Source organism: Canis lupus, chromosome 26, assembly GCF_011100685.1.
Source record: "Canis lupus familiaris isolate Mischka breed German Shepherd chromosome 26, alternate assembly UU_Cfam_GSD_1.0, whole genome shotgun sequence".
Taxonomy (NCBI): Eukaryota; Metazoa; Chordata; class Mammalia; order Carnivora; family Canidae; genus Canis; species Canis lupus.
In genome coordinates, this window is record NC_049247.1 from 15032200 (window position 1) to 15059218 (window position 27019).

At 41.9% G+C, this 27019-nt stretch overlaps 3 protein-coding genes across 4 annotated transcripts in view; 2 read left to right on the forward strand and 1 right to left on the reverse strand.

The window, feature by feature from the left end:
• TAOK3 (TAO kinase 3) overlaps nt 1-21281 on the reverse strand; it is a 185311-nt gene extending 164030 nt beyond the window's left edge. Inside the window, exon 1 of one of the 2 annotated variants that reach the window (XM_038575265.1) lies at nt 20994-21281. The gene's annotated coding sequence lies outside the window, so the exon portion shown is untranslated. Of the gene's footprint in view, nt 1-11305; nt 11488-20993 lie in introns of those variants that run through there. The other variant, XM_038575266.1, reaches the window with a different exon arrangement.
• On the forward strand, nt 19478-21372 carry LOC119877623 (proline-rich protein 36-like). Its single transcript, XM_038576089.1, has 3 exons — nt 19478-19550; nt 19750-19902; nt 20273-21372. Exons 1-3 carry the CDS (start codon nt 19478-19480, stop codon nt 21370-21372), a joined length of 1326 nt encoding a protein of 441 aa, XP_038432017.1.
• A 3895-nt stretch (nt 21373-25267) lies between these two features.
• The window catches only part of SUDS3 (SDS3 homolog, SIN3A corepressor complex component), a 32706-nt gene continuing 30954 nt past the window's right edge, over nt 25268-27019 (forward strand). Inside the window, exon 1 of the mRNA XM_038575268.1 lies at nt 25268-25446. Within this exon, the coding sequence (XP_038431196.1) occupies nt 25305-25446 (142 nt within the window). The 5' untranslated portion in view covers nt 25268-25304. The remainder of the gene's footprint in view (nt 25447-27019) is intronic.

Below are 27019 nucleotides of genomic sequence, written 5' to 3' on the forward strand. Positions count from 1 at the left end.
TCTTAAGCATTGGGAGCCTTTGTTGGAACACACAGTATAATAATGCTATTCCCCTTTTTAGAAAACAAAATAAAACATCATCTTGAGGGGCGCCTGGGTGGCTCAGTGGTTGAGTCAGGGTGTGATCCCGGGGTCCTAGGATCGAGTCCCACATCAGGCTCCCTGCATGGAGCCTGCTTCTCCCTCTGCCTGTGTCTCTACCTCTCTCTGTGTGTCTCTCATGAATAAAATAAAATCTTAAGAAACTCTAAAAGAACAAAACAAAAACCATGATCTTGGAAATCAGGTTCTTATGGTCCATCTGCTGTAGAATCTTCTATGACTGTAAAGAAATCTAGAGTTTTAATGGAGATGAAAAACTAAGGAGCTATTTAGGATAAATTCTAAGAATAAAAACTAACCAAAAAAATTCACCTTGAATATCCATAAAGTAATACTGGTTTAAAAAAAAATATGGGGAATCCCTGGGTGGCGCAGCGGTTTAGCGCCTGCCTTTGGCCCAGGATGCAATCCTGGAGACCCGGGATCGAATCCCATGTCGGGCTCCCTGCATGGAGCCTGCTTCTCCCTCTGCCTATGTCTCTGCCTCTCTCTCTCTCTTTCTGTGTGACTATCATAAATAAATAAAAAATTTAAAATAAATAAATAAAAATATGGAAGCAGGATGCCTGGGTGGCTCAGTGGTTAAGCCTCTGCCTTCAGCTCAAGTTGTGATCCCAGGATCCTGGAATGGAGTCCCACATCAGGATCCTGGCAGGGAGCCTGCTTCTTCCTCTATGTCTCTCTCTCTCTCTTTCTCTCTCTGTCTCTCATGAATAAATAAATAAAATCTTAAAAAAAAAGGAAATTATATGGAAACAATACATTTGGGCATAGAAATATGATTATTTATGTGGTATAATGATATACTGCTGTTGAAGTTAAAAAACAGCTTATAAAACCATAAAATAATGCAATATAACCTTCTTAATCATTATTTTTTAAATGATTTTATTTTGGAGTAATCTCTATACCCAATGTGGGGCTCGAACTCACACGTTCAAAGTCACATGTTCTTCTAACTGAGCCAGCCAGGTGTCCCCTTAATCACTACATTAAAAAAAGTATATTTTAAAATAAGTCTGGGAAGTTATATGTCAAAATATATTTGAGTATAGAAGATAACTTACTTTCTAATTACTCATCTATATTTTCTATTTGTTAAAATGAAAAGCATATGTTATTTATATAGTTGTTAAAAATTACCTAAGAGCTATCTTGGGTCAAGGACTTCCCACCATTTTGTAGAGAATAGGAGAAAATATTAATGGGAACAAGGGAGATAGATACCTGCTTCCATTTCTACTCATTTACCAACAAGTGTTCTTGCTGGGAACTCCAAACTTCAGGACTCATAAGGAACTAATTCTGCAACATCTTACAACAGGAATGACTATTCATGATTATTACTGTTTTTTTCATCAATATTACTGTTAACCAAAAAAATATTGTACAGATTACAATGTTTCCACAGTGCTTGCTACACTATAATGGATCACTAACAAGTTTCTATTCTACAGAAAGCACAATAATATTAGTTTGGGGCATTTTTTAGAAAAAAATATGTAAAAAAAATTCAAACTGAGGACTATGAACTTTTAAATACTGTACTTGAGTTGCCAATATTAACACTAAAATACACATCTTGAAAAATTAGTAGAAAAATGGACTCAACAAGCATAACTGGTAGTCTATATATTGGGTCTCCTATGTTTTGGAGAGGAAAGCACATTTAAAAGAATTGGCAAAGATGTTCAGTACACAGATAAAAAAGTGAATATTAATATAAGATGGAAAGACAGAATTTGATCTTTCTACATAAGCTTGAGGTAATTCAAGATATTTTCTATTTCTCTTTTTTGAAGATTCTATTTATTATTTATTTCCCTAGGACTCACTAGCTCTAACTTCCTAGTCTCCAACAGGATCCTTCTCAGGTCGTACCCTTTCATAACCTTTATGAAAAATATCTTATTTCTTGGCTTGTGTGGCACTTTCCTCTTAGAAGTTTCTTTCCAACCCACCTTCTTGGCTTGTCCTCTTTTGCTCACATCTTAACACAAAGGTCTATACTGGGCCCCTTCTCTTCTCGCTGCACTTTCTCTTATTGATCTGATTCACTCTTATGCTTTCAGCTATTTCACTCAAGCTGCCAATGTCCTCACTAAATCTCTCACAAGCTGCTTTTCTTCTTTGCATTGAGGCTGTCCTAATTCCAGAACCTCATTACCAGTCCAAGTCCTCATCCCAAATCCCTTTCTATCTTTTGGTTGCTTTACCAACTATTGAAGGAGTCATCTTTCAGAGGCTCTGATTGCATCAGTATCTTCTATTCAAGCACCTTAAATGGCTCTCCACTACTGAATGTTCAAAGTTCAAATCTCTTTGTACAGGATTCAAGGGCCTTTGATTTGCCACCGTCCCTAAGTATCCTATATTTTATTCACAATGTCTGAACTAGGCTAAGAAATACACAGATTATGCTCTACTGCACCTGCTGAAAAACTACCCAATGTTAAAGACTCAGCTCAAATTCTATCTCCAAGTTACTCCATCACCCTAGTGCGGAAGTAATCTCTTTGTTTCTCATATATAGAAAGTACTTCTTGTGGCATTGATGCCATTCTGCCTTACTTTGAAAGAACACGGACATTTCTTAATTCCATTAATTGAATATGACTAGCAAAAGAAATACTATTGAATTATTTGAACTCCACAGTATCATGAATGTAGCAGGCAGTGTTGAACTCAGGCTACACTCACTTAGAATTAGAGACTTCTTGTCCAAAATCTAAGCTAGAGTTTGCCTCTGCCTTACTTCTGAAGAACAGATGTGGGAAACAAATTAGCGAAATAAACCATTCTGTGCATATGTGTGTGACAATTGTGAATAAAGAACTCAAAAGAAATAACTTCAAAGCACTTCCATTTGAATTATTTTACAAGAATAATTATGAGAAATTCTACTCCCAGGTATATATCCAAAAGAACTGAAACATATTAACACAAAAACTTGCATATGAATGTTCAGAGTAGCATTATTCATAATAGCTAAAAAATGGAAATAACTCAAATGTCCATCAACTGATGAATGAATACACTGTGACCTATCCATCTAATGGAGTATTATTCATCCATAAAAAGGAATGAGGCACTGACACATGCCATAGCACAGATGACCCTTGAAAACATCATGCTAAGTGGAGAAGTCAGACAATTCACATATTTTATGATTCCATTTATATTAGGTATCCAGAGTAGGAAAATCCATTGAGATAGAAAATCAGTGGTTGCCAAGGGATGGGGGTAATTGAGATGGGATGCTAACAGGTACAGGGGTTCTTTTTGGAGTGATGGAAATGTTCTGGAATTAGACAGTGGTGATGGTTGCATAACATTGTGGATATGCTAAAAACTTGAATTATAAACTTTAAAATGACAAATTTTATGTTATGTGAACTTTATCTTAACTAGAAAAAGGAAAAAACTGAGTTTTATCCCCCAAATAACTCAATTTGGATTTGTGGTTTAAAGGAAAAGAAGTCTAACCTTTAAATCAGCAAATCTGGGTTTAAGTTAACTCTGCCACTTACTTACTAGCTGACTAGCTGTGTGATCTTAAGTACATCACTTCTTTCAGCCTCAATCCTCATCTATAAAGTGAGAATAATACCTCACAAAGTTGTGAGACTCATGAAATAATGTGAAATCATTATATAAATTCTAAAGCCCTTTATAAATGAAAAACCTTGTTATTTTGTAAAATAGTTTTTTAAAATAATAAACTGTATTGAATAGCCCATAATTTTAGCTTTTTATCATTGGTAAGTTAGATAACCAGCTTTTATTGTTATATTTGAATGGCATCTTGGACTTATAGCACTTATTCTGTGGGCACTAACAGTACAATACTTCACAGAGTTATTGAACCTTAATCTTTGAAATGAAAGGTAGTATCTAAAACCAAGCATCAAAACAAATTCTAAAGCATCAACTTGGGACACCTGGGTGGCTCAGTGGTTGAGTGTCTGCCTTTGGCACAGGGTGTGATCCTAGTCTGGGATGAGTCCTGCATCGGACTCCCTGCAAGGACCCTGCTTCTCCCTCTGCCTATATCTCTGCCTCTCTCATGAATAAATAAGTAAAATATTTAAATAAAGTATTTTAAAAAATAAAGCATTAACTAGACATTTCCAAATATCCATACTTTTACATATGTAAAACATTTTGTATTTTAAAAGTTTTCATTTGGGTGTCCCTTATGCTCTTTAGCATCAATACAAAGGAAAGCATACATTAAAAACAAGTGGGAATGTAAATTGGTGCAGCCATTATGGAAACATGGAGGCTCCTCAAAAGATTAAAGACAGAGCCACCATATGACTCAGCAATTCCACCCCTGGATATATACTCAAAGGAAATGAAATCACTATCTTGAAAAGATATCTGTATTCCCATGTTCACTGCAGCATTATTTATAATAGCCAAGACATGGAAATAATATGTGTTCATCAATGAATGAATGGATAAAGAAAAGGTAGTATCTGTATACAATGGATTATTAGCCAAAAAAAAAAAAAAAGGAAATCCTGCTATTTGTGTAACATGGATGAACTTTTAGTGCAGTATGATAAGTGAAATAAGTCAGAAGGAGAAACAAAATACTGTATGTATGTGGAATCTAAAAAAACTGAACTCATAGATACTGGAGACAGATTGGTAGTTGTCAGAGGCAGTGAGTGGAAGATAGGGGGAAATTAAGTGAAGGTGATCAAAAGGTAAAAACTTACAGTTATAGGATAAATAAGTTCTAGGGATGTAATGTACAGCATGGTGATAATAATTAACATTGTATTGTATATTTGAAAGATGCTAAGAGAGTAAATTTTAAAAATTCTCGTGATGGAAAAAATTTGTAACTATGTGAGGTGATTGGTGTCAACTAAATTTATTGTGATCATTTCACTATATATACATAAGTTATGTTGTACACCTTGAACTAACATGTCAATTATACCTCAATAAACTGGAAAAATAATGATGGGGGAATTTCTTAAAATTTTCTTTCATTTCTTCGTCCTATATGGTCTCTGGCATCAATACAAGAAGGCATGTATCATTTCTTTTTTTTTTTTTAAGCTTTTTTAAAAAATTTATTTATTCAGAGAGAGTGAGAGAGAGACTGAGAGGCAGAGACACAGGCAGAGGGAGAAGCGGGGTCCATGCAGGGAGCCCGACGCGGAACTTGATCTTAGGTCTCCAGGATCAGACCCCGGGCTGCAGGCGGCGCTAAACCGCTGCGCCACTGGGGATGCCCAGCATGTATCATTTCAAAAGACAAGAGACTGACTAAAAATTAAAGCAATAGGCATCCACTTGAACTAACAAGTATTCTTATGTTTAAGCTTTTGAGTATATATATATTTTTCCCTAATAGAATTAACAGTTTTATGAGGGAAGGGATCATATGTAATTAACTTCAACATCCCTTCACACAGCCTAAAATTAGACATTTACACTTATGTCACTTAAAGAATTGGGTAGGAATACTCCTTGATTACATAAAATTTATTGATCATATTTAATCTATAGTGACAGCATGGAAAGTTGTTAATACCAAAACTAAACTTCTCTGAGAGTAGCTGGCTATCTCATTCCTTAATAAAGGAAACAAAATCACACATATATATGAATATCTATATATACACATAATTTCTTATAAAGAAAAGCAAACATGTCAATCTATAATCAGTTACAAAATTGTCTTCATTTGCCTCACATTTTTTTGTCAATGAAGTGACAGACCTGACTCAAATTGGAGAAACATTCAGGTCTCTTCAATACTAGGATTGTTGACTCGACTTTAGATAGGCAGGATGAAATAGATTTACTTTCTTTTCTTTTTCTTCAAATGAAGGTCAGGTACCTCAGCATTCTGCTAGGAACTCTGAAAGATTTAAGTGTATGACATGGTCCTTGTACTCAAAGTGTTCACATCATTAGTGAAGATAAGACTGGATGATTTAAGATACTATGCACATTTGTGTTCGATGGTTTGCTAATTTAAAAATCTGGGATTTTGCAGCAAAATTGATTTTACTTCAAACAGGAAGTGAACTTTACACAGGATCTTGAAGAAAAGGTAAAATTTGAATAGGCAGAGAGAGCAGAGGAGGGCCTTTTTTTTTTTTTTTTTTTTTTGAGTCAGGGAGTGGCAGAGGGTGACCAAGAATCTTAAGAAGGTTCCACACCGAGCATAGAGTCCAATGCAGGGCACGATCTCACAACCCTGAGATCATAACCTAAGCCAAAATCAAGAGTTGTATATTTTACTGACTGAACCACCGAGGTGTCCCCCCAGGAAGGAGGGCTTTTTGAATGAAGGAGAGAACCAGAGGTGCAGATTTAAACTTGTATGGTGTGTTGCAGAAACAGACTGACTTCAATAGAGCAGAAAGAAGAGGCCAAAGAACATAGGAAATAAAGCTGGATGAGTAGTGTGGGACAGATTAGAAAGGACGCTGAAAGTCAAGCAGAAGAGGTTAGATTTAATGTAGCAGAAACATAGAACCAGTGAAGCTTTCTGAAAAGGGGAGGAGTAGCATTTAAAGAAGGTTAATCAGGATGAATTGGAAAAAAACAGACAGAAATTGAGGAAGGCAACTGTGGTAATCCAGAGATGAGGGCCTAACGGTCTAAGTAAGACAGTTGCACAGAGAAACTGTGTTTTCTAGCAGCAACATGCTGGGCCTTCAGACTATAAAATTAGGGGGTATCAGAAACAAGAATGAGATACAGACTAATGCAAAGGCTGCCAACCAGGTAAAGGGGTTGCGCTATAGATTAAAATCTGGATGGGGATCCCTGGGTGGCTTAGTGGTTTAGCACCTGCCTTCGGCCCAGGGCGTGGTCATGGAGTCCCACATCGGGCTCCCTGCATGGAGCCTGCTTCTCCCTCTGCCTGTGCCTCTGCCTCTCTCTCTCTCTCATGAATAAATAAATAAATCTTTAAAAAAAAATCTGGAAATTTCCAACACTAAAAATATACTCACAAACCTTAAATGTTTTTCAAATACCCTATAAGTAGTTTCATTGCTTTCTTTACTGCAGGTGCCCACCCCAATCTCACATCTGCTTTGTTAACACAGCCCCCATGAAAATCTGCTAATGTAAAAATTCGTTGTTTTTCAATACATAAAGTTAACTGACCCACTATTGGTATCAACCCCTGATGTTAAGACAAAACCAGAAAACACTCTTCTTTATACTCGAATGCATATTCTTTATTGTGTGGTTTTACCCAAGTAAAACCAAACCAAACTAGAACAACATTCCTAAAAAAACCCAACCTTTTTTTTTTTTTTTTGAGCTGACCTAGAATCTTTAGACATGGTCCTAACTTTATCTGATGGTGATCCAGTTAGAAGAAAACAAACTGTTGAGAAAATTAATGACAAAATCAACACTTAGCCATGTTGCTTTCCTAAGCTGTGCTATATCCTATTGGGAGGAAATTTCTCTGAAGTGAAAAACAGCAACAAAATGTTGCTAAAGCTGAATTTGGCACATTAACTTTTTATACTAATGAATTAAATCTACAGTTGACTCTTCCCTTGTTTCCCCTCTCCCCTGAGGATAGGAAGTATATAATGTGGTAAGAGTGAAATAAATAAATAAGACCTATAGATTTCATTCAAGTGCTCCCATGGTGCTTTTTATTTTTTTTTAAAGATTTATTTATTTATTTGGGGTGGAGGGGCAGAAGGAGAAGCCATCTTCCCACTGAGCAGGGAACCCAATGCAGAGGCTCCATCCCAGAACCCTGAGATCATGACCAGAGCCAAAGGCAGACACTGAACTGACTGAGCCACCCAGGTGCCCCCTCCCATGGTATTTTTACATACTTCTACCATAATAAGACTGATTCTTTTTTTTTTTTAATTTTTATTTATTTATGATAGTCACACAGAGAGAGAGAGATTGGCAGAGACATAGGCAGTGGGAGAAGCAGGCTCCATGCACTGGGAGCCCGACATGGGATTCGATCCCCGGTCTCCAGGATCGCACCCTGGGCCAAAGGCAGGAGCCAAACCGCTGCGCCACCCAGGGATCCCAGTAAGGCTGATTCTATTATCTATACATGATTGCATGTATTGTTTTATATCTCTTCCCATGAATCATCTTCGGGTAGACTGTGAATAAGAACTGAAATGTCCAAAAAAACAGCAAAAATAACCATAGCTACTATCACTCACTGAGATCTCCCTTTATAATGTGCAGCCAAACTTGTTCCTTTAATATGTAATCTCACTTGATCCTCACAATAATCCATAAGGTAGGTGCTATGATTGTGTCCATTTTAGAGTTGAAGAAACCAAGGCTTCAAGAGTTAAGGGATTTGTATAAGGTCACAAAGCTGGTGAGGTGTAAGAGGCAGACATGTTCAGCTGATATGCTCTGTTAATTAACTGCCAGCCTCGGGGATCCCTGGGTGGCGCAGCGGTTTGGCGCCTGCCTTTGGCCCAGGGCGCGATCCTGGAGACCCGGGATCGAGTCCCACGACGGGCTCCCGGTGCATGGAGCCTGCTTCTCTCTCTGCCCCTCTCTCTCTCTCTCTCTGTGACTATCATAAATTAAAAAAATTAAAAAAAATTAACTGCCAGCCTCAAAACATATGGGACCAAAAGTAATAAAACCTGGACATGTTATTCACTGTACAAGAATTAGGGAGGGACATCTAAGAGCTATCAGAGACCAATGAACAGATTTCTCGAATCACTTATAATCTTTCTTTATACTAAAAACAGTGCACTCTTTTCTTGAAGGAGTAGGACACTGCTATGAAATGGAAATTAATTGTCCCCTCTTTTAGTAGGACACTTATATTACTACTTGATGGTACTGATAGCATCTCAATATCTTCTCAGTTTGGTTACATTTTTGAAAAATGCTATCACTGAGATCAGCCAGCTCAAGACTAACTAGGCTGCTTGCTGGTGACATCAGAATGCTTTTAAAAGTATTTTCTTAATAGAATATCCAGTGACCTGAACAGCCTTTTTAACTTCTGCCAGCGACCCTGAAACAGAAACTAAACTTTGAGATACTTCTCATCACATAAAATATATTCATAAGAAGACACCTCTAAAAATAACTCTCCACTGTAATTCCCTCTTTATGCATCAGGGCAGAGATGTCATATTTCCTCTACAAAGCTTTCTTGTATGTTGAAAACAGTAGGAATCTCAATTTCAAACTGAACCAATATAATTGAGAACTACAATTTCCTTCACAAGACATTATTTTTATTTGTATTTTTACAGAAATTGCCAAATCTGATGGGATGCCTTACATTTTAATTCTAACACTTTTTTTTAATGATTTTTATTTATTCATGAGAGACACAGAGAGAGAGGTATAGACACAGGCAGAGGGAGAAGTAGGCTCCCTATAGGGGAGCCTGATGTGGGACTTGATCCTAGGAACCCGGGATCACACCCTGAGCCGCAGGCAGATGCTCAATCACTGAGCTACTCAAGCATCCCTAACTCTGTAACACTTTTAACTAGAAAGCAAAACAGTTAAGGTTTAAAGTTCTGTGCACCCCTCCCCCCCTTTTTTTCTGCTAACACACAGTCTTCCACAAAATAGTGTGATCTTTGCAGAGTACGCAAGGAATATGACCAACTAAAGAACAGAACATTAAGCACATATTAAGTGAGTCAGAAGTTTAATACTCATCATCAGTGTGAAACCAGCAAACAGTTAAAAATGGTTACAAATAAATATGTACAAATTAATAGGATGCAGTTAGTAACTTCCACTTTTCCAACTAGTGGCCTTTTGGCAGGCAGCCATATAATCTGCAATAATCTTGTCACTGCTGTGAAGCTCCATCTACTTCCTCTGCCCCACCCTCACCCCAGCTATGATTGGGTTACTTGTGGTGCTGATAGAACAATCAAAAAAGGCCTCCTGAACCATGAAAATTGAAGTTAAAGTACAACTTATGTTAAGTGTTTTATATTCATAAATCTTAAAAAACACATTGTAAAATATCACATTTCAAAGATTATTTGAAAGTTTTAATTTTCTTACATATCAGAGGAATAGTTCCCAAATCAGTAATATCTACTGCAATGTTCTTTTTTTTTTTTTAATTCTATTTATTCATGAGAGATACACACAGAGAGAGAAGCAGAGACATAAGCAGAGGGAGAAGCAGGCTCCACGCAGGGAGCCTGACACAGGACTGGATACCGGATCCTGGGATCATGGCCTAAGCCGAAGGCATACGCTCAACCACTGAGCCACCCAGGTATCCCTACTGCGATGTTCTGAAATGAAAATTCATCCTACCTACAGTTGTAAGGCTTTGATTTACACATCTAACACGTAAAGTATCAGGAGTTTGGAAGTCAGGATTATATACATTTCATTTCAACCTTGTTTTAAAGAGCCTAGAGAAATTAGTAAAGAAACTATTAAGGCAGCTTTCTTTGCTAATGAAATATTTTGCATTACTTTTTCAACATACAAACTGTTAAATTATTTACTTTTCTACTTCATCTAATTTCATTTTATGGACTAGAGTAGTGCCATAAATTATTACCTCATGGCTAAGATATCTTATTTTTATATTTTAATAAGTAACTAATCTTATGTATTAAAACAAAAAAGTTACAAAACAAGATAAACATGATCCTATCTTCTGACTTTTCTGTCTCTAAATTTGGCATTATGTTCAAGAAACTGCTCTGTGTTCTATTCTATTTCCCTTCTGGAAAAGAAGAAAAATAGGACGTGGCCTTGATATTATTTAAGATCTCTAGGATGAATAGTGTGCCATTTTGAGCAGATTCATTTTGAAATACTGTTTTACAGGAATATCAATCATAAACACAAACTATTCATTTAATAAAAATAGCCTTCAGTATATCTAAAATTTTTGTTTAAGAGACTCTTCTGACAAGATTTTAATATTTTATTTGCAGCTGAGTATTTACCTTACTTATGCAGAAAAAGGGAAAAAATCAATTTCTGAAAAAGTTCTCACTCATATTTATTTGTATAATATGAAACTACAAACTAAAATAAATAGAACATAGGAATCCAGTGATTTTTGAGGTTGATTACTCTCAGCTGGACTTTGAGCTAAAGCCATAAATATTCACATGAAATTCAACAAAGTTTATTAGCAATGCTTAGACACAAACCATATTTATAATAAAATGCTAAATGTAAAACAAAAAGTAAGCTTACTCACAGATCTTCTCAAATGCATGTCCTACATCTCCAATCCAACATACTAAAAACCTTAAAAATTCTTTATTTAGCTCCAGCAATAAGTAAGATTGCCCCAGAGATGACTTTCTTTAAAAAGCCGCCTCTTGTTCATTAGGAAAGATAAAACTAAGCTCAGCTTAAGTTGTAAGAACAACACCACGCTATCAGCACCTTCATTCCGAGAAAGGAAGTTATTATAGACACAGTTTTATAAATGAGGCTTCAAGAGAGTACTTCCTGGTCAGAGAGTTAACGTTAACAGCTCTACATTAACGTATACAGCTTTACATTTTGACATTTTGGAAAGAACTTTCTAAAAACTTTCACTGAATTCCGCCCCCCCCCCCCGCCCCCGGTCCTTACAAAAGAGAAAAACTTGGTCGAGCTAAACACATCTTATGTAAAGATCTATGAAATTCTACCAATAGCTACTGACACGGTATCATGTAAATATTAGAACTGCTTATTCCTATTGACAATAATATCAGTTTAAGTTTTAATTATTTTACACTGACGTACCCTCCATTTCCCCCCCTCCCTGTATGCTACCGTCAAGTTTCAGGGGACAGAACATTAGAAGGTAAAGAAAGAACTTACTTAAAGGAAGACAACTCACCAATTCCTTGACAATGAAGAAAATGGAAATAACCATCCACAATTTAGTTTTCAAATTTAAAGTGCATTCTCTTTTAAACATATATACATATATATGTAAACCTTGAAGAAATGTACAATCCTAATAAGGAACTGCAGATAAAACAGCATGTCCTGGGCGCTGCACACTACTATGGGTATTGCAAGCTAAAAGTATTTCCTGTTAGGACGCCCATTGGTTCCCACAGGTGCAAGTGCCTTTGGGTGTTGCCGATTTAACTCTTCCTTTTCTAAGTGAACCACTGAAGATTTCAGGTTGGCACAATCAATGCTAAGAACTATTAGGGTAGAACTACATTGGGCTAATTCCAGAGCTTCCCCCAATAGCTTGATTTTGAATTGACGATTATTTAATTCAACAGGGCTGGAGAAAATTCATTTCAACAGACTTTCATTACTTTTTTAAGATGCACTGTTTTTAAGAATGTATGTGACTTCACTCAAAAATGAAAATCCTCTCTCTGTACAAAGCACTGTTCTAGGCACCAGGAATATAGTAATGAACAAAACAGACAAAGTCCTTGTGGTCATTCACACACTATCTAGTAGACTTTTGATTATTTCATATATGATGAGAAAACTTCCATAAAGTCAGTGACTAAAAAAAATTGTATGGGAATTTGAAAAGTCAAATGTAGAGCTCATTACTATACAACATCGTAATTAAGGCCCTCACCTTAAACCTAAAAGAACTTTTCCAGAACATAGTACACAAAAGCAGGATTCTTTATGTTTTCAATGTTTCAAAAAAGCCAAGTTGGAGGCAATAGCATATGTTCCAGCAGGGAAAAGGGAAAACTCATCATGAGTCACCAGTGACTAAGTTCTTTTAATTCAGGCTTAAAGCACATTTCAACCCCAATCACTTATATATGCAGAAAACTGATAACTGATAATATCAGAAGCTTGACTGACCAATTTTCAGGGTTAATATTACCACCTAAGAAAAACAGCTGAAGTGATTTTAAGGGGATAATGCCTCTATACTGAATTTTATTATAATTTTGGTTTTACTATTCTTTAATGCCTAAGAGCTGTGCTAGCAAGTGTCCATTGGGTTTTGTTACAATGAACAGTTTTCTTCGATTTTAGCCAGACTGAGACACAGTCGTCTTGGATGTATGGTGTGGTAGCAAGAATGGCATTTGTTTGAAATCAATAAAACAAAAATATAGTAAATTCAAGGCAGCTCAAAGATAAATGTAAAATCCAGAGAGAGTAAGATATACAGATAAACTACTCTTCTAAGCTATATCTTACTTCCTTAGGATTTTACTTTGCATGTTTAAAATAACAAAACCGTCTTTTTAGCCAACAAATTGGAGGAATTCCCAAAGACAAATTGAGCTAGTTAGTCATTCAGTGTTTATTGAATACCTTCTACATGGTAGGCACTGTTTTATGAATTGGGATACAGCAATGAATAGAACAAAACTCTCTGCTTTCATACTTACATTCTAGTGTAAATATATAAGATAAATAAATAAAATATTTGGTATGTTAGAAGGTAGTAAGCACTGTGGAGAAGAATACAATATGGAAGTTAGAGATAATAATAATTTTATCTGTTAATAGTTGCAAATTGTTTATGTCACAAAGTAAGGAATTTTCTCTGGAAGAGCAAACTGTTAGATCTCTCCCAGACTCTACCTTTGACTCAAGTGACCATCTTCTGTTGCAAATGAAAGGAAATCTTATTTTATTTGTTGCTAATACCCAGAGAAAGTTTGGAAACTTCCGAAGACCTGAAGCTAGAACCTATTCCTTACAGATAAAAACAACACGTAAGGAAACAAAAATAACAAATCCCAAACACTCAAGAGTCAAAATTCACTTTCGGGAATATTATCAAGCCAAATATGAGCATACAACTTTCCAGTCCTTGGTAGCATTGGCATTGAATTTACCAACTGCCAGGGTCAGGAGGGAATGTTTCATTTAAGAATTCTCTCTGTTATCTTCACTGGGAGCAACAGTTATATTTAAATATTATTTTTGAACCTAAAATAAGTATTTAAATTTAATACAATTCAACAAATATTTACTGAGCAGATAATAGGTGCAAGATACTTAGTTAGATGTGTATGACACCATCCTTTTAAAACCAAGAAGACGGACATCTAGGAAAGACAAGTACAAACCTTATAATGTAAAATCAGAGGGAATACTAATGTAATAAGAAAACATACAAAGTACTTAAGGAATTCAAGGCAAGAGAAGCAAGGAGGATGATCAAAAAAGGCTTCAGGGAAGACGGCATGAAAGTAGGTCTGAAAAAGAAGAAACAGAAGGCATGCTAGGGAAAAGAAATGGCAGGAACAAAGACCTGGAGATGGTAAATCAGTAAGCAATCAACCAGTATGTAGGCCCATCTGGTTGGGGTGCAGGACACACACACACACACACACAGAGATTAGGAGCAATAGAAACAGATCTGATAAATCTGGACAAATTCAGTAGACCATAGGGAATTATTAAAGTTTTGAACATGTGAGTGACAAAATCAGAGCTGTACTTTAGGTAGAGTAAGAGCAACCGTATAAAAGAGACTGCAAGATCATCACAGTAGTCCTTTAGCTCCTTCTTAGACCACTGAGAGGTATGAAGTGGAAACTGTAGTGAGTTGGAAAACCAAATCTAGGTCACAGGGGTCAAGTTTACCACTGTCTGATCTTGGGAAGTCACTTACTCTTACTGTCTCTATTTCCTCATATGTGAATCTATTAATTATTCTTTTTGGAGTCAGGGGCCATGGGATTTATCAACTGATTAGATAATGGGAATAGAGCAAAAACAATAGAAAACAACAATAAAAAGTTGTTTCAAGTGATTAAAATAATAAGCAGCTACCATTTATTAAACACTTTCATGTGCTTGTCATTGTGCTCAGCACTTTATATAAACTTCATTTATTCCTTATAAGAATCCTGTGAAGTATGTATTCATATTTGATGGATGAGAGAATGGAGAGCCTTAAGACTTTTTTTTGTAAATTTATTTTTTATTGGTGTTCAATTTGCCAACATATAGAATAACACCCAGTGCTCATCCCATCAAGTGCCCACCTCAGTGCCCGTCACCCAGTTGTCCCCCCCCCCATTCCCCCACCCCTAGTTCGTTTCCCAGAGTTAGGAGTCTCTCATGTTCTGTCTCCCTTTCTGATATTTCCCACTCATTTTTTCCTCCTTTCCCCTTTATTCCCTGTCACTATTTTTCATATGCCCCAAATGAATGAGACCATATAATGTTTGTCCTTCTCCGATTGACTTATTTCACTCAGTATAATACCCTCCAGTTCCATCCACGTCGAAGCAAATGGTGGGTATTTGTCGTTTTTAATGGAGAGCCTTAAGACTTAAGTTATTTACCCAGGGAAAGCCAGCTGGCATAATGACAAAGCCAAAGTAGATGCCTAGGTCTCTCTGAGTGAAAGGTCCTTTCTCCTTCCAACGTATCATGCTGTTTCTTAGACAACAGATGAATAATGCTAACATTCACTCATGTGCTCCAACAGAATCCCTGTCTCTTTCGTGTATAAGAAACAAAGTGTGAATGTAAATATGATCTAATAATTTGCTCATCATTAATTAATTCACTCATTCAATTCACATTTATGGAGCATCCTTCATACTTTCTGCCTGGTATTAAACTTGGCATGGGGGATGCAAAGATGAATACTACTCAGCTCTGCCTTGAAGTGCTCACAGGCTAGTAAAAGACAAATGCATGCAAAAAAGGAACTGGTATACAATGACAGAAGAGAAGTTTTGCACAAGAGACAATAGAAACATAAAGGTAATGAAACATAATATTGTTAATTTTTTATCTCTGCCATTAATTCTTGACCTAAATCATTTAAAAACTGTATGTGTTTTTTGGAAATATTTGTATATTTACACACACACTCTCTTCAAGAAATAAAGGCTAGGGCAGCCCCAGTGGCCCAGTGGTTTAGCGCCACCTTCGGCCCGGGGTGTGATCCTGGAGTCCCGGGATCGAGTCCCATGTCAGGCTCCCGGCATGGAGCCTGCTTCTCTCTCTGCCTGTGTCTGCCTTTCTCTCTGTCATGAATAAATAAAATCTTAAAAAAAAAAAAAAAAAAGAAAGGCTAATGTCCACAACAGAATGGAAAATTGGACACAAACTACGACTTTGTTCTGTGTGTCTACTGCCAACACTTATTAGGTTATTAGTTTATGTAAGAAAGCATTCTGCCTTAATTAGTGCCATCTATTGTAACGGGTAAATAAAATCTATTTGAATTGTCATAAGCCTTGATTGTTGTGGACATAAGCCTATGTATGTCATGAGACAGAGCTGAAACATAAAAATAAACATGGTGCCCAGAGTCCTTGCTTAATCTGGAAATAAAGGGTTATCCCATTGTCCATCAGAAATAGTGGATGGAAGTAAAACTGAAGTCTTCTAATTGGTACTTCAATAATTGACTAAAATATTAAGAATAACAAAATGTATATTGTGGGGTTGAATTTGCTATCCATCATTTCACTGAGGCTAAGTGGAAGGGCCCCAAAGACTAGGCTCCAGCATGTAAATTCTCATGTTAGTACCTAAAGCCACATGGGCCACACCTCTTTGTTTAATGGGAGTGGTTTTCCTAGGCATAAAATATTCTTCCTAGATATAAAGTATTCCAAGGCCAATTCTCTTTCTCACTCATTCTACAGATGAAAAATGTGTATGTATGGGATAGCTGACAATGGTTAGGAGGCTGATCTGTGTAAACAAACCAAGAAACTGACCCCTAAGTCATTCTATTACAAAATAGAAATAATTTAGATTCAATGTCTCTAACAAATCTCAGGTCAGACAGAAAAAAAAAATCGCATTAGGTTGATTTATAAAATATTTAGGTAGATTTAATATAACATATAGCTGTAATGATCAAGTTAATTCCTGCTAGTTATCCTAAAAATTCTAAATAGTTGTTGTTTTTAATTTGATGTCTGTAGTTTAGAAATGAATTAGATCACATTTTGGTCCATAAACTCAATATACCTATCTATAAGGACAGCTAGACTGATAGATGCCACTTATGTTTCGTTTTTACTCAGTCTGAGTTTAAGAAACAGTAAGAAACTTTTAATATATCCTCATAAATAACAAAGCAACCAATTAAATGAATGATAAAGCTAAATAATCACAATCTAAAGCTCCTATTCTGAACTACAACTGCATAATATCTCACAACTCAAAACTATTTATTCAAAACTCCTCACTGGTTGACAGAATCATTGAAGATGAGCTCATTGAATCTCATTGAAGACTGAAAAGAAGTCTTCCCCTAGCAGAGTCATAAAACACTTTTGGGTAGAAGCTTTCTGTCTGTCTGTCAGTGTATTTTCTTTTGGGGGGCAGGGAGGAAACAAAGGCTAGAAGAAAAGATTATTAAAGAAAGATGCTTTCAAAGGAAACTCTAAAATGAAAGTATCAATAGTTTTCATTCATCTCTATACTACTGAAAACAACCAATATGCATACTGTCAAGCAATGAGAACATTTATTCTGGTTCCTTAAATATTGAACCAAAGCAGCTATCAAAAGGTAGATTCTGTGATGACAATGGTTTGATTGTGTATGACTCAAGTGGTAAAGAAAGTGTAAAATGGGTTATTGTATCTACTGGGTAGTACTTGCATCCCGCTAAACCAAGAGTAAGAATAGTTTAAGAACTCCAACAAATCAAAAGGACTTGCATTCTGTGGTTGCTACAATCATTCCCTTAGAAGTGGGAAGCTCCTTCTTAATTTCTTTTCAGTATATTTTTTTAATTGAAAAGAAAGCGTTTAAATGAGCACAGGTTCAATGACTTCACATATTTATAGTTTCTCATGGTGTCCTTCTATTTTGTGAAATAAATGAAAATAAATTCCCATACAATTCCTACCCTCCTATTTACCCACTCATCACCCCAAGGAATAAAAAAAGTCACTATAGGCCTTTTCTATCACTAAAAATTCTATTATGAAGAATCTCTCTTCATCATCTCTGGATCAATACCATAATGTAATGTGGTTGAAATGACTGCTTTAGTCATCACTCTAGGGAGTACCAGAACATTTTCTTTTCTTAAAAGGAATTAATTTAGTTCTGTCTTAAGAAACTACCACTGTACCAGTCAGAAATGATCTAACAAGTATGATCAAAAAGCTCATCTGCTCAAACATTTCTATTACTTTGCAGAATTACTGGTACTGAGATTCCCAATCCTTCCACAGACCGTTTCATAAGTTATAAGCACTACATAATGAATCTATGCACTGTGTAAATAACCCCTTGAATGAACCAACTTTATTTTTTTTACTTGAATTTGACCTAGAGTTCTGGAAAAATATATTTACTGTAAAAAATCATAATACATCTTAAATAAATCATAGTGTCATATTTTAAATTTGTATTTGTTGTTGTTGCTCTTCTTATGTCCCTGTTATTTCTTAGGGGAGGACTTCTAGTTGGTGGAATTTTCATAACCATATCCAGCTACACACTCTCTGCAGTCATATAAGAACTGCTCTGTATCAGGTAATATCAAATAAAATCCCCAAATGACACATGTCCTCTACTTATTATCACCCTGATGAAAATGACTTCAGTAATGTTTGTCTTGGATTTAAATAGGCAGTTCTATGTAAGCTTTCTCCATTATGTCTTGGGGAAATAAAGCAGCATTTCTTTCTTTCCCTTCGTTAAAGCTGCCCATTACTACATAAGGGTAAAAAGCTTCTAATAAGACACATTCTAAACCGGAAACAAAGAAGATATCTAAGTAACTGTGAAATGATAATGACATTCCTCTTTATTTTCCCCAAACCATCATTTTCTAAGTCTGCTTCTATAGAAAAGAAACCAGTCACAAAGAGAAGGGGTGAGGAGGAGCAACACATAGAGAAAAAGGTAAAAAGATTCAAGTGCAAAACTGCTTGGTACAACTGTGACAAAGCTTGTGCAGTCAAGAGAACATCTGGGAGGTAGTCAGGGCAGTATTAACATATCCTAACTACTATGAACAACTAGCCTGGTCATTAGTTTAATTTTCACATCCATCAAAGTAGGAAGCTGCCCCCCAATTCCCACCCCCTCTGGCTTTCCACTATTTTGTTTCAGCATTTTAATAGATGCACACTTGCCTCCTACCAGGGCACAATGTCTGGTTTAAACAGGCTTATCTCTCTCCTTCACTTGTCCTGGAATTACGCCTAAAGCTCAATCCTGGTAGCGTTTAGGATGGGAAATTTAATTGGAAAGAGCTGTCAGTTTAGGCACTCCAATACCTCCTTTCAAAATTTAGTTTGACCTCCCAAGTATCTCCAAGACATCAAAGTTAAACAGTCAAACTTAGTGTATATAGCTCCTTTGAATCTGCATTGTAAATACTGATACCAAAGCGCTGCCAAATCCTAAAACCTATCTTAGTTCCTTGAGCTGGAATAAAAAATACCTGAGTCTATCACCACCAACATCCCAATAAATCCCAAACATGGGTCCTTCCCTTTCAACTGGCTTGTGGTGGCCTGGAGAAGCCCTGTCCAAGTTTTCAGGTTCTGGAGAAGGTATCAAGGTCGACGAAGCCCCTCACTTTCAAGGCATCCGCGCCAAACTCTGAGGAACACCTCGGAAGCCAGGGGGCCAGTGAGGAGAGAGGTCGGGCAGTGCGTCTCTCGCTCTTGCCGAGACCTCGGCGCTTCTGCCAGACCCTCCAGCCCTTGAGTTCTACTCAGGGGAGGTTTCATTACATAATCCCTGCTCCAGACTCGCCCACAGAGTCACGGGCGCTCGGGCTGTCCCGCGTCTCACGCAGCACGGTCGGGGAGATCCGCTGGCTGCGGACCCTGGGGGCAGCACGCGTCCCCTCACTGCGCGCCGCCAGCCTTCGGATCGCCCGGCGCAGCGACCCCAATCCAGGCATGCTCCCCTCTTCCACTTCCGCTCGCGCGCTCTGACCCGGTCTCTGGGTCCCCCTCACACTCGCTGTCCAGACCCCTCTCGAGGAGGGGAGTCCTCCCGGTCAGACCTGCTGTCCCGAGCCCTCTCGGGGTCCTCTCTCTCCAGACCCCCTGTCCCAAGTGCTCTCTGCGACTCCTAAACCCTCCGTCCTGGCTCCTCTTGGCGTCCCCCTATCAGATCTGCTGTCCCGGCCCCTCTGGGGTTCCCTCCCTTCAGACCCCCTGCCCAACCCTCTGGGTCCCCTCCCTTCAGACCCTCTGCCCCAGCCCTCTGGGGTCCCCTCTCTTCAGACCCCCTGCCCCAACCCTCTGGGGTCCCCCTTCCTCAGAGCGCGTCCCGAGCCCTCTGGGGTCCCCTCTCCTCAGAGCGCTGTCCCAAGCCCTCTCGGGGTCCCCTCTCTTCAGACCCCCTGCCCCAACCCTCTGGGGTCCCCCCTCCTCAGAGCGCGTCCCGAGCCCTCTGGGGTCCCCCCTCCTCAGAGCGCTGTCCCAAGCCCTCTCGGGGTCCCCTCTCTTCAGACCCCCTGCCCCAACCCTCTGGGGTCCCCTCTCTTCAGACCCCCTGCCCCAACCCTCTGGGGTCCCCCTTCCTCAGAGCGCGTCCCGAGCCCTCTGGGGTCCCCCCTCCTCAGAGCGCTGTCCCAAGCCCTCTCGGGGTCCCCTCTCTTCAGACCCCCTGCCCCAACCCTCTGGGGTCCCCCTCCTCAGAGCGCGTCCCGAGCCCTCTGGGGTCCCCCCTCCTCAGAGCGCTGTCCCAAGCCCTCTCGGGGTCCCCTCTCTTCAGACCCCCTGCCCCAACCCTCTGGGGTCCCCTCCCCTCAGGGCGCTGTCCCGAGCCCTCTGGGGTCCCCCCTCCTCAGAGCGCGTCCCGAGCCCTCTCGCGTTTCCCGCTCAGACCCGCTACCTCAGCAGCTCTCGGGGTCTCCTCTCCCCAGTCCCGACAAACCCTCTCCCGAACTCCCGCCGCTCGAGTCCTCCCGGACCTCACTCCGCCCAGGGTCCCCTTGCCTCGGCTCACTCTGTCACCGTCCCGCGCCCCAGTGCTCTCACCTCAGACCTGCTGTCACCACCCCCGGGCCCGGCGTCGCCGCCGCCTCCGCCGCTTCCTCTCCCACACTTGTTCCCGAGTCGCTCTTCTGCCGCTGGTCCCCCGGAGGATGCCCGGGTCGGGTCGTTGAGTGCCGGGTCCGGCCACGCAGAGCCTCCGCCCGCGGTCTCGGGGTCGGGTCCCACTCTTTCAGGCAGGACCCCGCCGCCGTCGCCGCCGGGCGCCACACGGACCCTCCCGCAGCCGCCGCTGCTGCTGTCCGAGGTGCGGCTCCTGCCAGGGGTGGCCAATCGCACCCGACTGCGCCGAGCGCGCTCCGCCCCACGGTCTCAGTTCGCCCGCCCCCTGCCCCCGACCACGCCCCCAGCTCGGCTCCAATAGGCTCTCTACTGACCTCCCCTGACCGCGGGGCACGGGCCTGGGGCCTGGCATAGGTACTCGATTGGAAGCGCCTGGGAAGCCGAGCCGCCGATGGCGCCTGAGGATTGGCGGAGTTGACGGTGGGCGGGACGAGACGGGGCGGGGTTTTCTCAGACGCGGAAGATCTGGCAGCTTCAGTTACCCCGCGGGCCCGCCTGGGGTGCGGTCCGCCTTGTTTGCGCGGCGCTGGGGTCAAAGTTCATGGCACTCCTCTGAGCCTTCACTTTTCTTGGGAGCCTCCCAGAGGCCGAGCCCTGGGACTCCGGGGTGGGGTGGGGGCGGGGGCGGGGGCGGGGCCCCACCGTGTGGGGAGTCTTGGAGGGGGTCTCCATTCTTCCGTCCTGGCTTAGTCCCCTAAGTAGTTGCGCCGTCAACTAATACAGCGTGCATTTACTCCGGCCTTGTAAATAGTTCCTGGATTTCAGTTCTTGTAGATCTTTGGCAAGGGAGGTGCCCTTGCATTGCGTTGGACACACGTCAGTTTAATGCTGTTGGAGGAGGGGAAGATCTTTATACGAGGTCTGTACTCTGCGCCAGGAAAGCCTTCAGCACCGTTGGGGCTCATTTTGGGGAGGAACAAGGACCAAACTTGAGAAATGATCAGTTTGTGGGTTTTGATAATCATTTCTACCGTAGGAACAGGAACTGTGTGGTAGGCTTCAGCGAGATTAGTCAGCGTATTCGTTTTTAGGGCTAATGTTGTCATGATTCTGTGTGAACTGATGGCCAAAGGGCAACCTGTGATGATCAGAGAGACTCGTCTGCCAGGGGTAAAAGGGCATGGGTCACTCAGCCCTTCTATATATATATATATTTTTATTTTTTTTTTGAAAGTGGATATGTTAAGTCAATACCAAAAATCGAAATCTGCTGTCCTTATTCATAAGCCCCAAAGTTTATGGACTTCGACAATTCAGCATTTTTTGAAGAAATTGTTTCCTTTCAGGCACACTATTCAATCCTAAGCCTTTGTTAGATTTGCTCTCTGGAAACTCTCCCATCATGAACTCCTGTGTGTAACTCCTGCTGGCAAAATTTGTTTTCTAAACACTACGTGTTTTCCCTAGTGTTTTAAAATTACAATGCTCCCCTTTGAATTTGGGTATAGGGTATGCAGAGAGAGCCTGTGGAAATGAAGCTGGCAGGACTTCATTTGGGGTGAGTTCTGAAGTGGATGCTTCCAGAGCAGTGTTAGTTATTTTAAAGATTTTATTATTTATTCACGAGAGACACAAAGAGGCAGAGACACAGGCAGAGAGAGAAGCAGGCTCCCTGCAGGGGACCTGAGGTGGGACTGGATCCCAGGACACTGTGGTGATCATGACCTGAGCCCAAGCCAGATGCTCAACCACTGAGCCACCCAGGTGCCCCAGGGCAGTGTTGACTGGCATTTTGGAAAGGGATGAGGAGAGATTTCAAGGTAGTTCTAGGGGAACTTGATTTTTTTATAGGTCCAGGGAGACTATCCAAGATTATTTTATATATGTACGTATATATATTTTTTAAGATTTTATTTATTTTAGAGGAGGTGGGGAAGGGGCAGAGGGAGAGAGAGAATCCCAAGCAGACTCCCCATTGTGTGTGGAACCCGAGGCTGGGTCAGATCCTATCAGCCCATATCACGACCTGAGCTGAAAACAAGAGTTGGATGCTCAACCGACTGAGCCACCCAGGAGCCCTGAAAATTATTATATTCAACAATTATAAAGGTCAGGTAAGGCTGAAGTCATGACAGAACTTTTTTGACTAGGTCCTCCTTCTTTTAAAGAACATATATTAAGAGCTCATCCTAGCAATTCTGCAGTTGGGAATATGGGTTGAAGAAATGTAAGTTTTCACTACCAGTGTTCAGTTGTGTCTATTCATATAAAAAAATGCATGACCATTAACAGATGTTATTTGCAATCAGAAGATAGAAAGAAAACATAAGCAAGATGAAAATTCCATATCTTGAAGAAACCAATTAGCAACGAAGCCAAATTTTTTTTTTTGGATTCATTATATCAATGAACTCTAATTTCTAAAATGGTGCTTTTTCTGGTCTATGATTATTGCTTCTGATGGAAACCCAAGTTGCTCAATATAGCTGATTCCAAATAAGTTAGCTGTGATCTAATATAAAAATAGAAATGACTTCATCCTTCGGGCAAGAGGCAGTTCTAAAATCCTAGTTTCAATACAGACGGTGGCTCTACAGTGAGCCTCAAGAATGACTCTTACTTAGAAGGAGCTTCAGAAGACCTCAGAACTCATGGAAAGATATTGCAGCAGTCCAGTTTGCAAATTGTTGTTTTGCTGGGAGGAAAAAAAATCTCCCACAAACAGAACCAAGATTTTCATTAAGACAAGGTAGAAAATAAATGTTGAAATAAATGGGATGAGAATAAATTTTTTTCACTTTGAGAAGACTCTGCAGGGTCCCCTTCAGAGACGAATTTGAGCACAAAGGATCTGAGAATCAGGATACTGGGGTCCACCCTAGCTTTTACATCTGTGTTCAGCCTTACTACTCATAAATTACTTATTTTATGGAGTCTTGGGAGCAACATGAAGGGGGCAGGGGTACTTTAAACAAATAAACATCCCTTTTCTTGTTACCCACAGCTAGACAAGGGACATCCTAAATTTGTTCATTAATAACAGTGTCTCCTACTCAGATGGAATCATATGCATTAATTTATGTGGGTATTCAGTTCTCTTTCTCTCTTTTTTTTAAGATTTTATTTATTCATGAGAGACACAGAGAGAAGCAGAGACATAGGTGGAGGGAGAAACAGGTTCGCTATGGGGAGCCGGATGTGGGACTCGATCCCAGGACCCCAGGATCACACTCTGAGCCAAAGGCAGACACTCAACCGCTGAACCACCCAAGTTCCCCCAGTTCTCTCCCTTTCTAAGTTTCCACACAGCACCTTCCTTATGTCGGCGTAATTAACTTCCTGCAGGCAAAATGTTCTGCTTGCTCAGTTCGGAGTTGTTAGCAAGTTATTGGGTGGGGAAGAGCACCTTTTAAAAAATTAATATTCTAAGAAATGAGGCGGCAGTAATGTACGGCGCTTGGGTGTGATCATGTAAACAAGGCAGCCGGGACGCTACCATTTTTTAGGTAAACGTTTTCATCTGTAAAATTGGAGAAATACCTTATTGAGTACACCTAGACAAACAGAAAGGACTCCCACGGACGGGGAAAAACATCCTTTTGCTGACCCACGGATGGAATATCAGCATCTTTGCCTTTTCGTTTTCAATAAAGCTCCAATTAGGGGAGGAGCCAGGCTCTGGGAGATGATCACAAAAACTCTAGATGTCAGCGTTTCCCAACCTATAAAGGGGGTGGTTCAAGCCGTTCAGCCGTTTCAATGGAAGGAGGTCACCTCCACCTCCCAGGACCCTTCAACCCCTCTGCCTCTCAGGTCGCTAAGGCTCCTCGCTTTAGTTCTGGCTCCTTGCGCCGCCTGGCGGCCATTTCCAGAAGTGGCCAGCGAGCTTCGGGGGTCCTAGCCGCGGCCAGGGACGTCCAAGGATTTGCCTAACTCTAGAGAACGTTGTCTCTGCCCCTCCCACCGCCCGTCGAGGACTTTTAAGACTGCGATGAAGTCGCTGAGGTTAAAACGAAGGGGGCGTCGGGCGGCGTCTCCTCCCCAGGGATGACGGAGTCGGGCGGTCCCCGGGCAGCCCACGACCCGGAAGTCGCCGCCGGCGCGAGGCCCCCGTTGCCGAGCGCGGGCGCGCGGGGCGGGGCTTGGCGGAGACGGGGAAGGGGTTCCCGCGGCGGCCGCGGCTCCCGCTCGTCGGCTCGGCGGCTCCCCCGGGGGCTGCGAGGCGGGCGTCGAGTCCGCAGGGCGCGCGGCCGCGGCCGCTGGGTGGGACGCTCAGCCGCGGCCAGAGGCGACATGAGCGCTGCAGGGCTGTTGGCCCCGGCCCCGGCCCCGGCTGGAGCGCCGCCGGCTCCGGAGTTCTACCCAGAGGAGGACGAGGAGCTGGAGAGCGCCGAGGACGACGAGCGCAGCTGCCGGGGCCGCGAGTCGGACGAAGGTGCGTCCTGCGGCCGCCGGGGGCGGGGGCGGGGGCCGGGGCCGGGGCCGTCCGCCGCCGCGGGAGTGAGGGCGCTGCCCGGAGCGCAGTCCGGGCCCGGGGGAAGCTGACGGGGCCGCTGGGAGGAGCGCGGCTGCAGGAAGTGACCCCCACGGGCTCTGGGGCCGGGGCCGCGGGGGGTCCGGGGGGGACGTCGTGCCCTCACGGTCGCGGGAAGGAGGGCCTGGGGGAGCTGCTGTCGGAGCCGGAGGGCCCTTTAAGGCTCCTTTCCACTCCCGCAAGCGCCTCTGGCGAGCCTGCGCTCCGGGCTTTGCTGGTCGGGATGAGGAAGCTTTCCTCAGAGTACCTTGAGGACCCGCCCCCGCCCCCGCCCCCTCCCCCTTTTAGGTCCGGAGAGGCTCCGGGTGAAGGCCAGTTTGGCCTCCAGGTCCCCAGCTTGCTCGCCCCGACCGTGCGGCCAGCCCGGTGCAGGTGGAGAGTTCGGGTTGCTGAGAAGGCGCTGGGACCAGCCAGGTCAGGGTCTCGGTTTGCCCCGCCGAACCCAGCTTCGTGACCTTAGGCCGCTTATTACTTGAGCTTGCGAGCCTCAGTTTCCTCAGCCCGGAGCGGGGCTTCCTAGCGCAGGCGTGTGGGGGTTAGAGGGGGCGTGCGGGCCGCGCTGGGCCCGGTCGGCCGAGGAGGTCTCCACCGCGCCGGGGAAGCAGGCCCAGGCGAAGATCGGGATTTGCCTAATGGTGCCCGGGTGTTGTGTCTTCAGCCCCACGTTCTTCGTGTTATCATTGCTGCCTTCTCAGAGCCTGGCTCTTCAGACTGGGCTTTTCGGTTTGGCAAGTGTGAGGAAGACTGTTTTGGAGGGATTGAGGAAGGAGCTTACTGGAGACGGAGAAAGGTGAGGGGGAAAGAAAAAAAAAAGACGGGAGAAGAGAGGAGATAGAGACCAGCATGTGGGTAGAATATTCTGGCTGTGGAGCAGAAGGTTGGGCTCGCTGCCTGGAACAAGGAACATGCTTGGTTCCTCTCAGTTCCCCACGGTGGCCGGCCGATGACAGGAGTTCAGCGAAGGCCTCCTGACTGAGAGAGAGGCCAGGGCTCTGTGGAGACTCGGAGCTGCAGCAGCCTTTAAGGAGGCAGAGACGTGTGCACATGATCCAAGTCCAAGGAACTAATTGCGTTTGATTGAATTACATTCGAGGACGGGGCTTCACTAGGGGTTTTGAAAGTGAAACACTTGGGACCGCTCTAAATGCCCACTAGGGGGAGCCGAGAAGCCGAAATTGATTTTTATTCCCGGCCTGGAGTAGGGCTGTTGAAATAATGTAGACCCTTCACTATTGACATAGTCTAAGAACAGCGTTTGAAAAGTTCTGCAACACTTTCTCTTCGATCATCTTCCCCCTTTCATTGTAACTTTTTTTTTTTAAGTTTTATTTATTTATTCATGATAGACACACGGAGGCAGAGACACAGGCAGAGGGAGAAGCAGGCTCCATCCCAGGACTCCAGGATCACGCCCTGGGTCAAAAGCAGGCGCTAAACCGCTGAGCCACCCAGGAATCCCCTTATTGTAACTTTG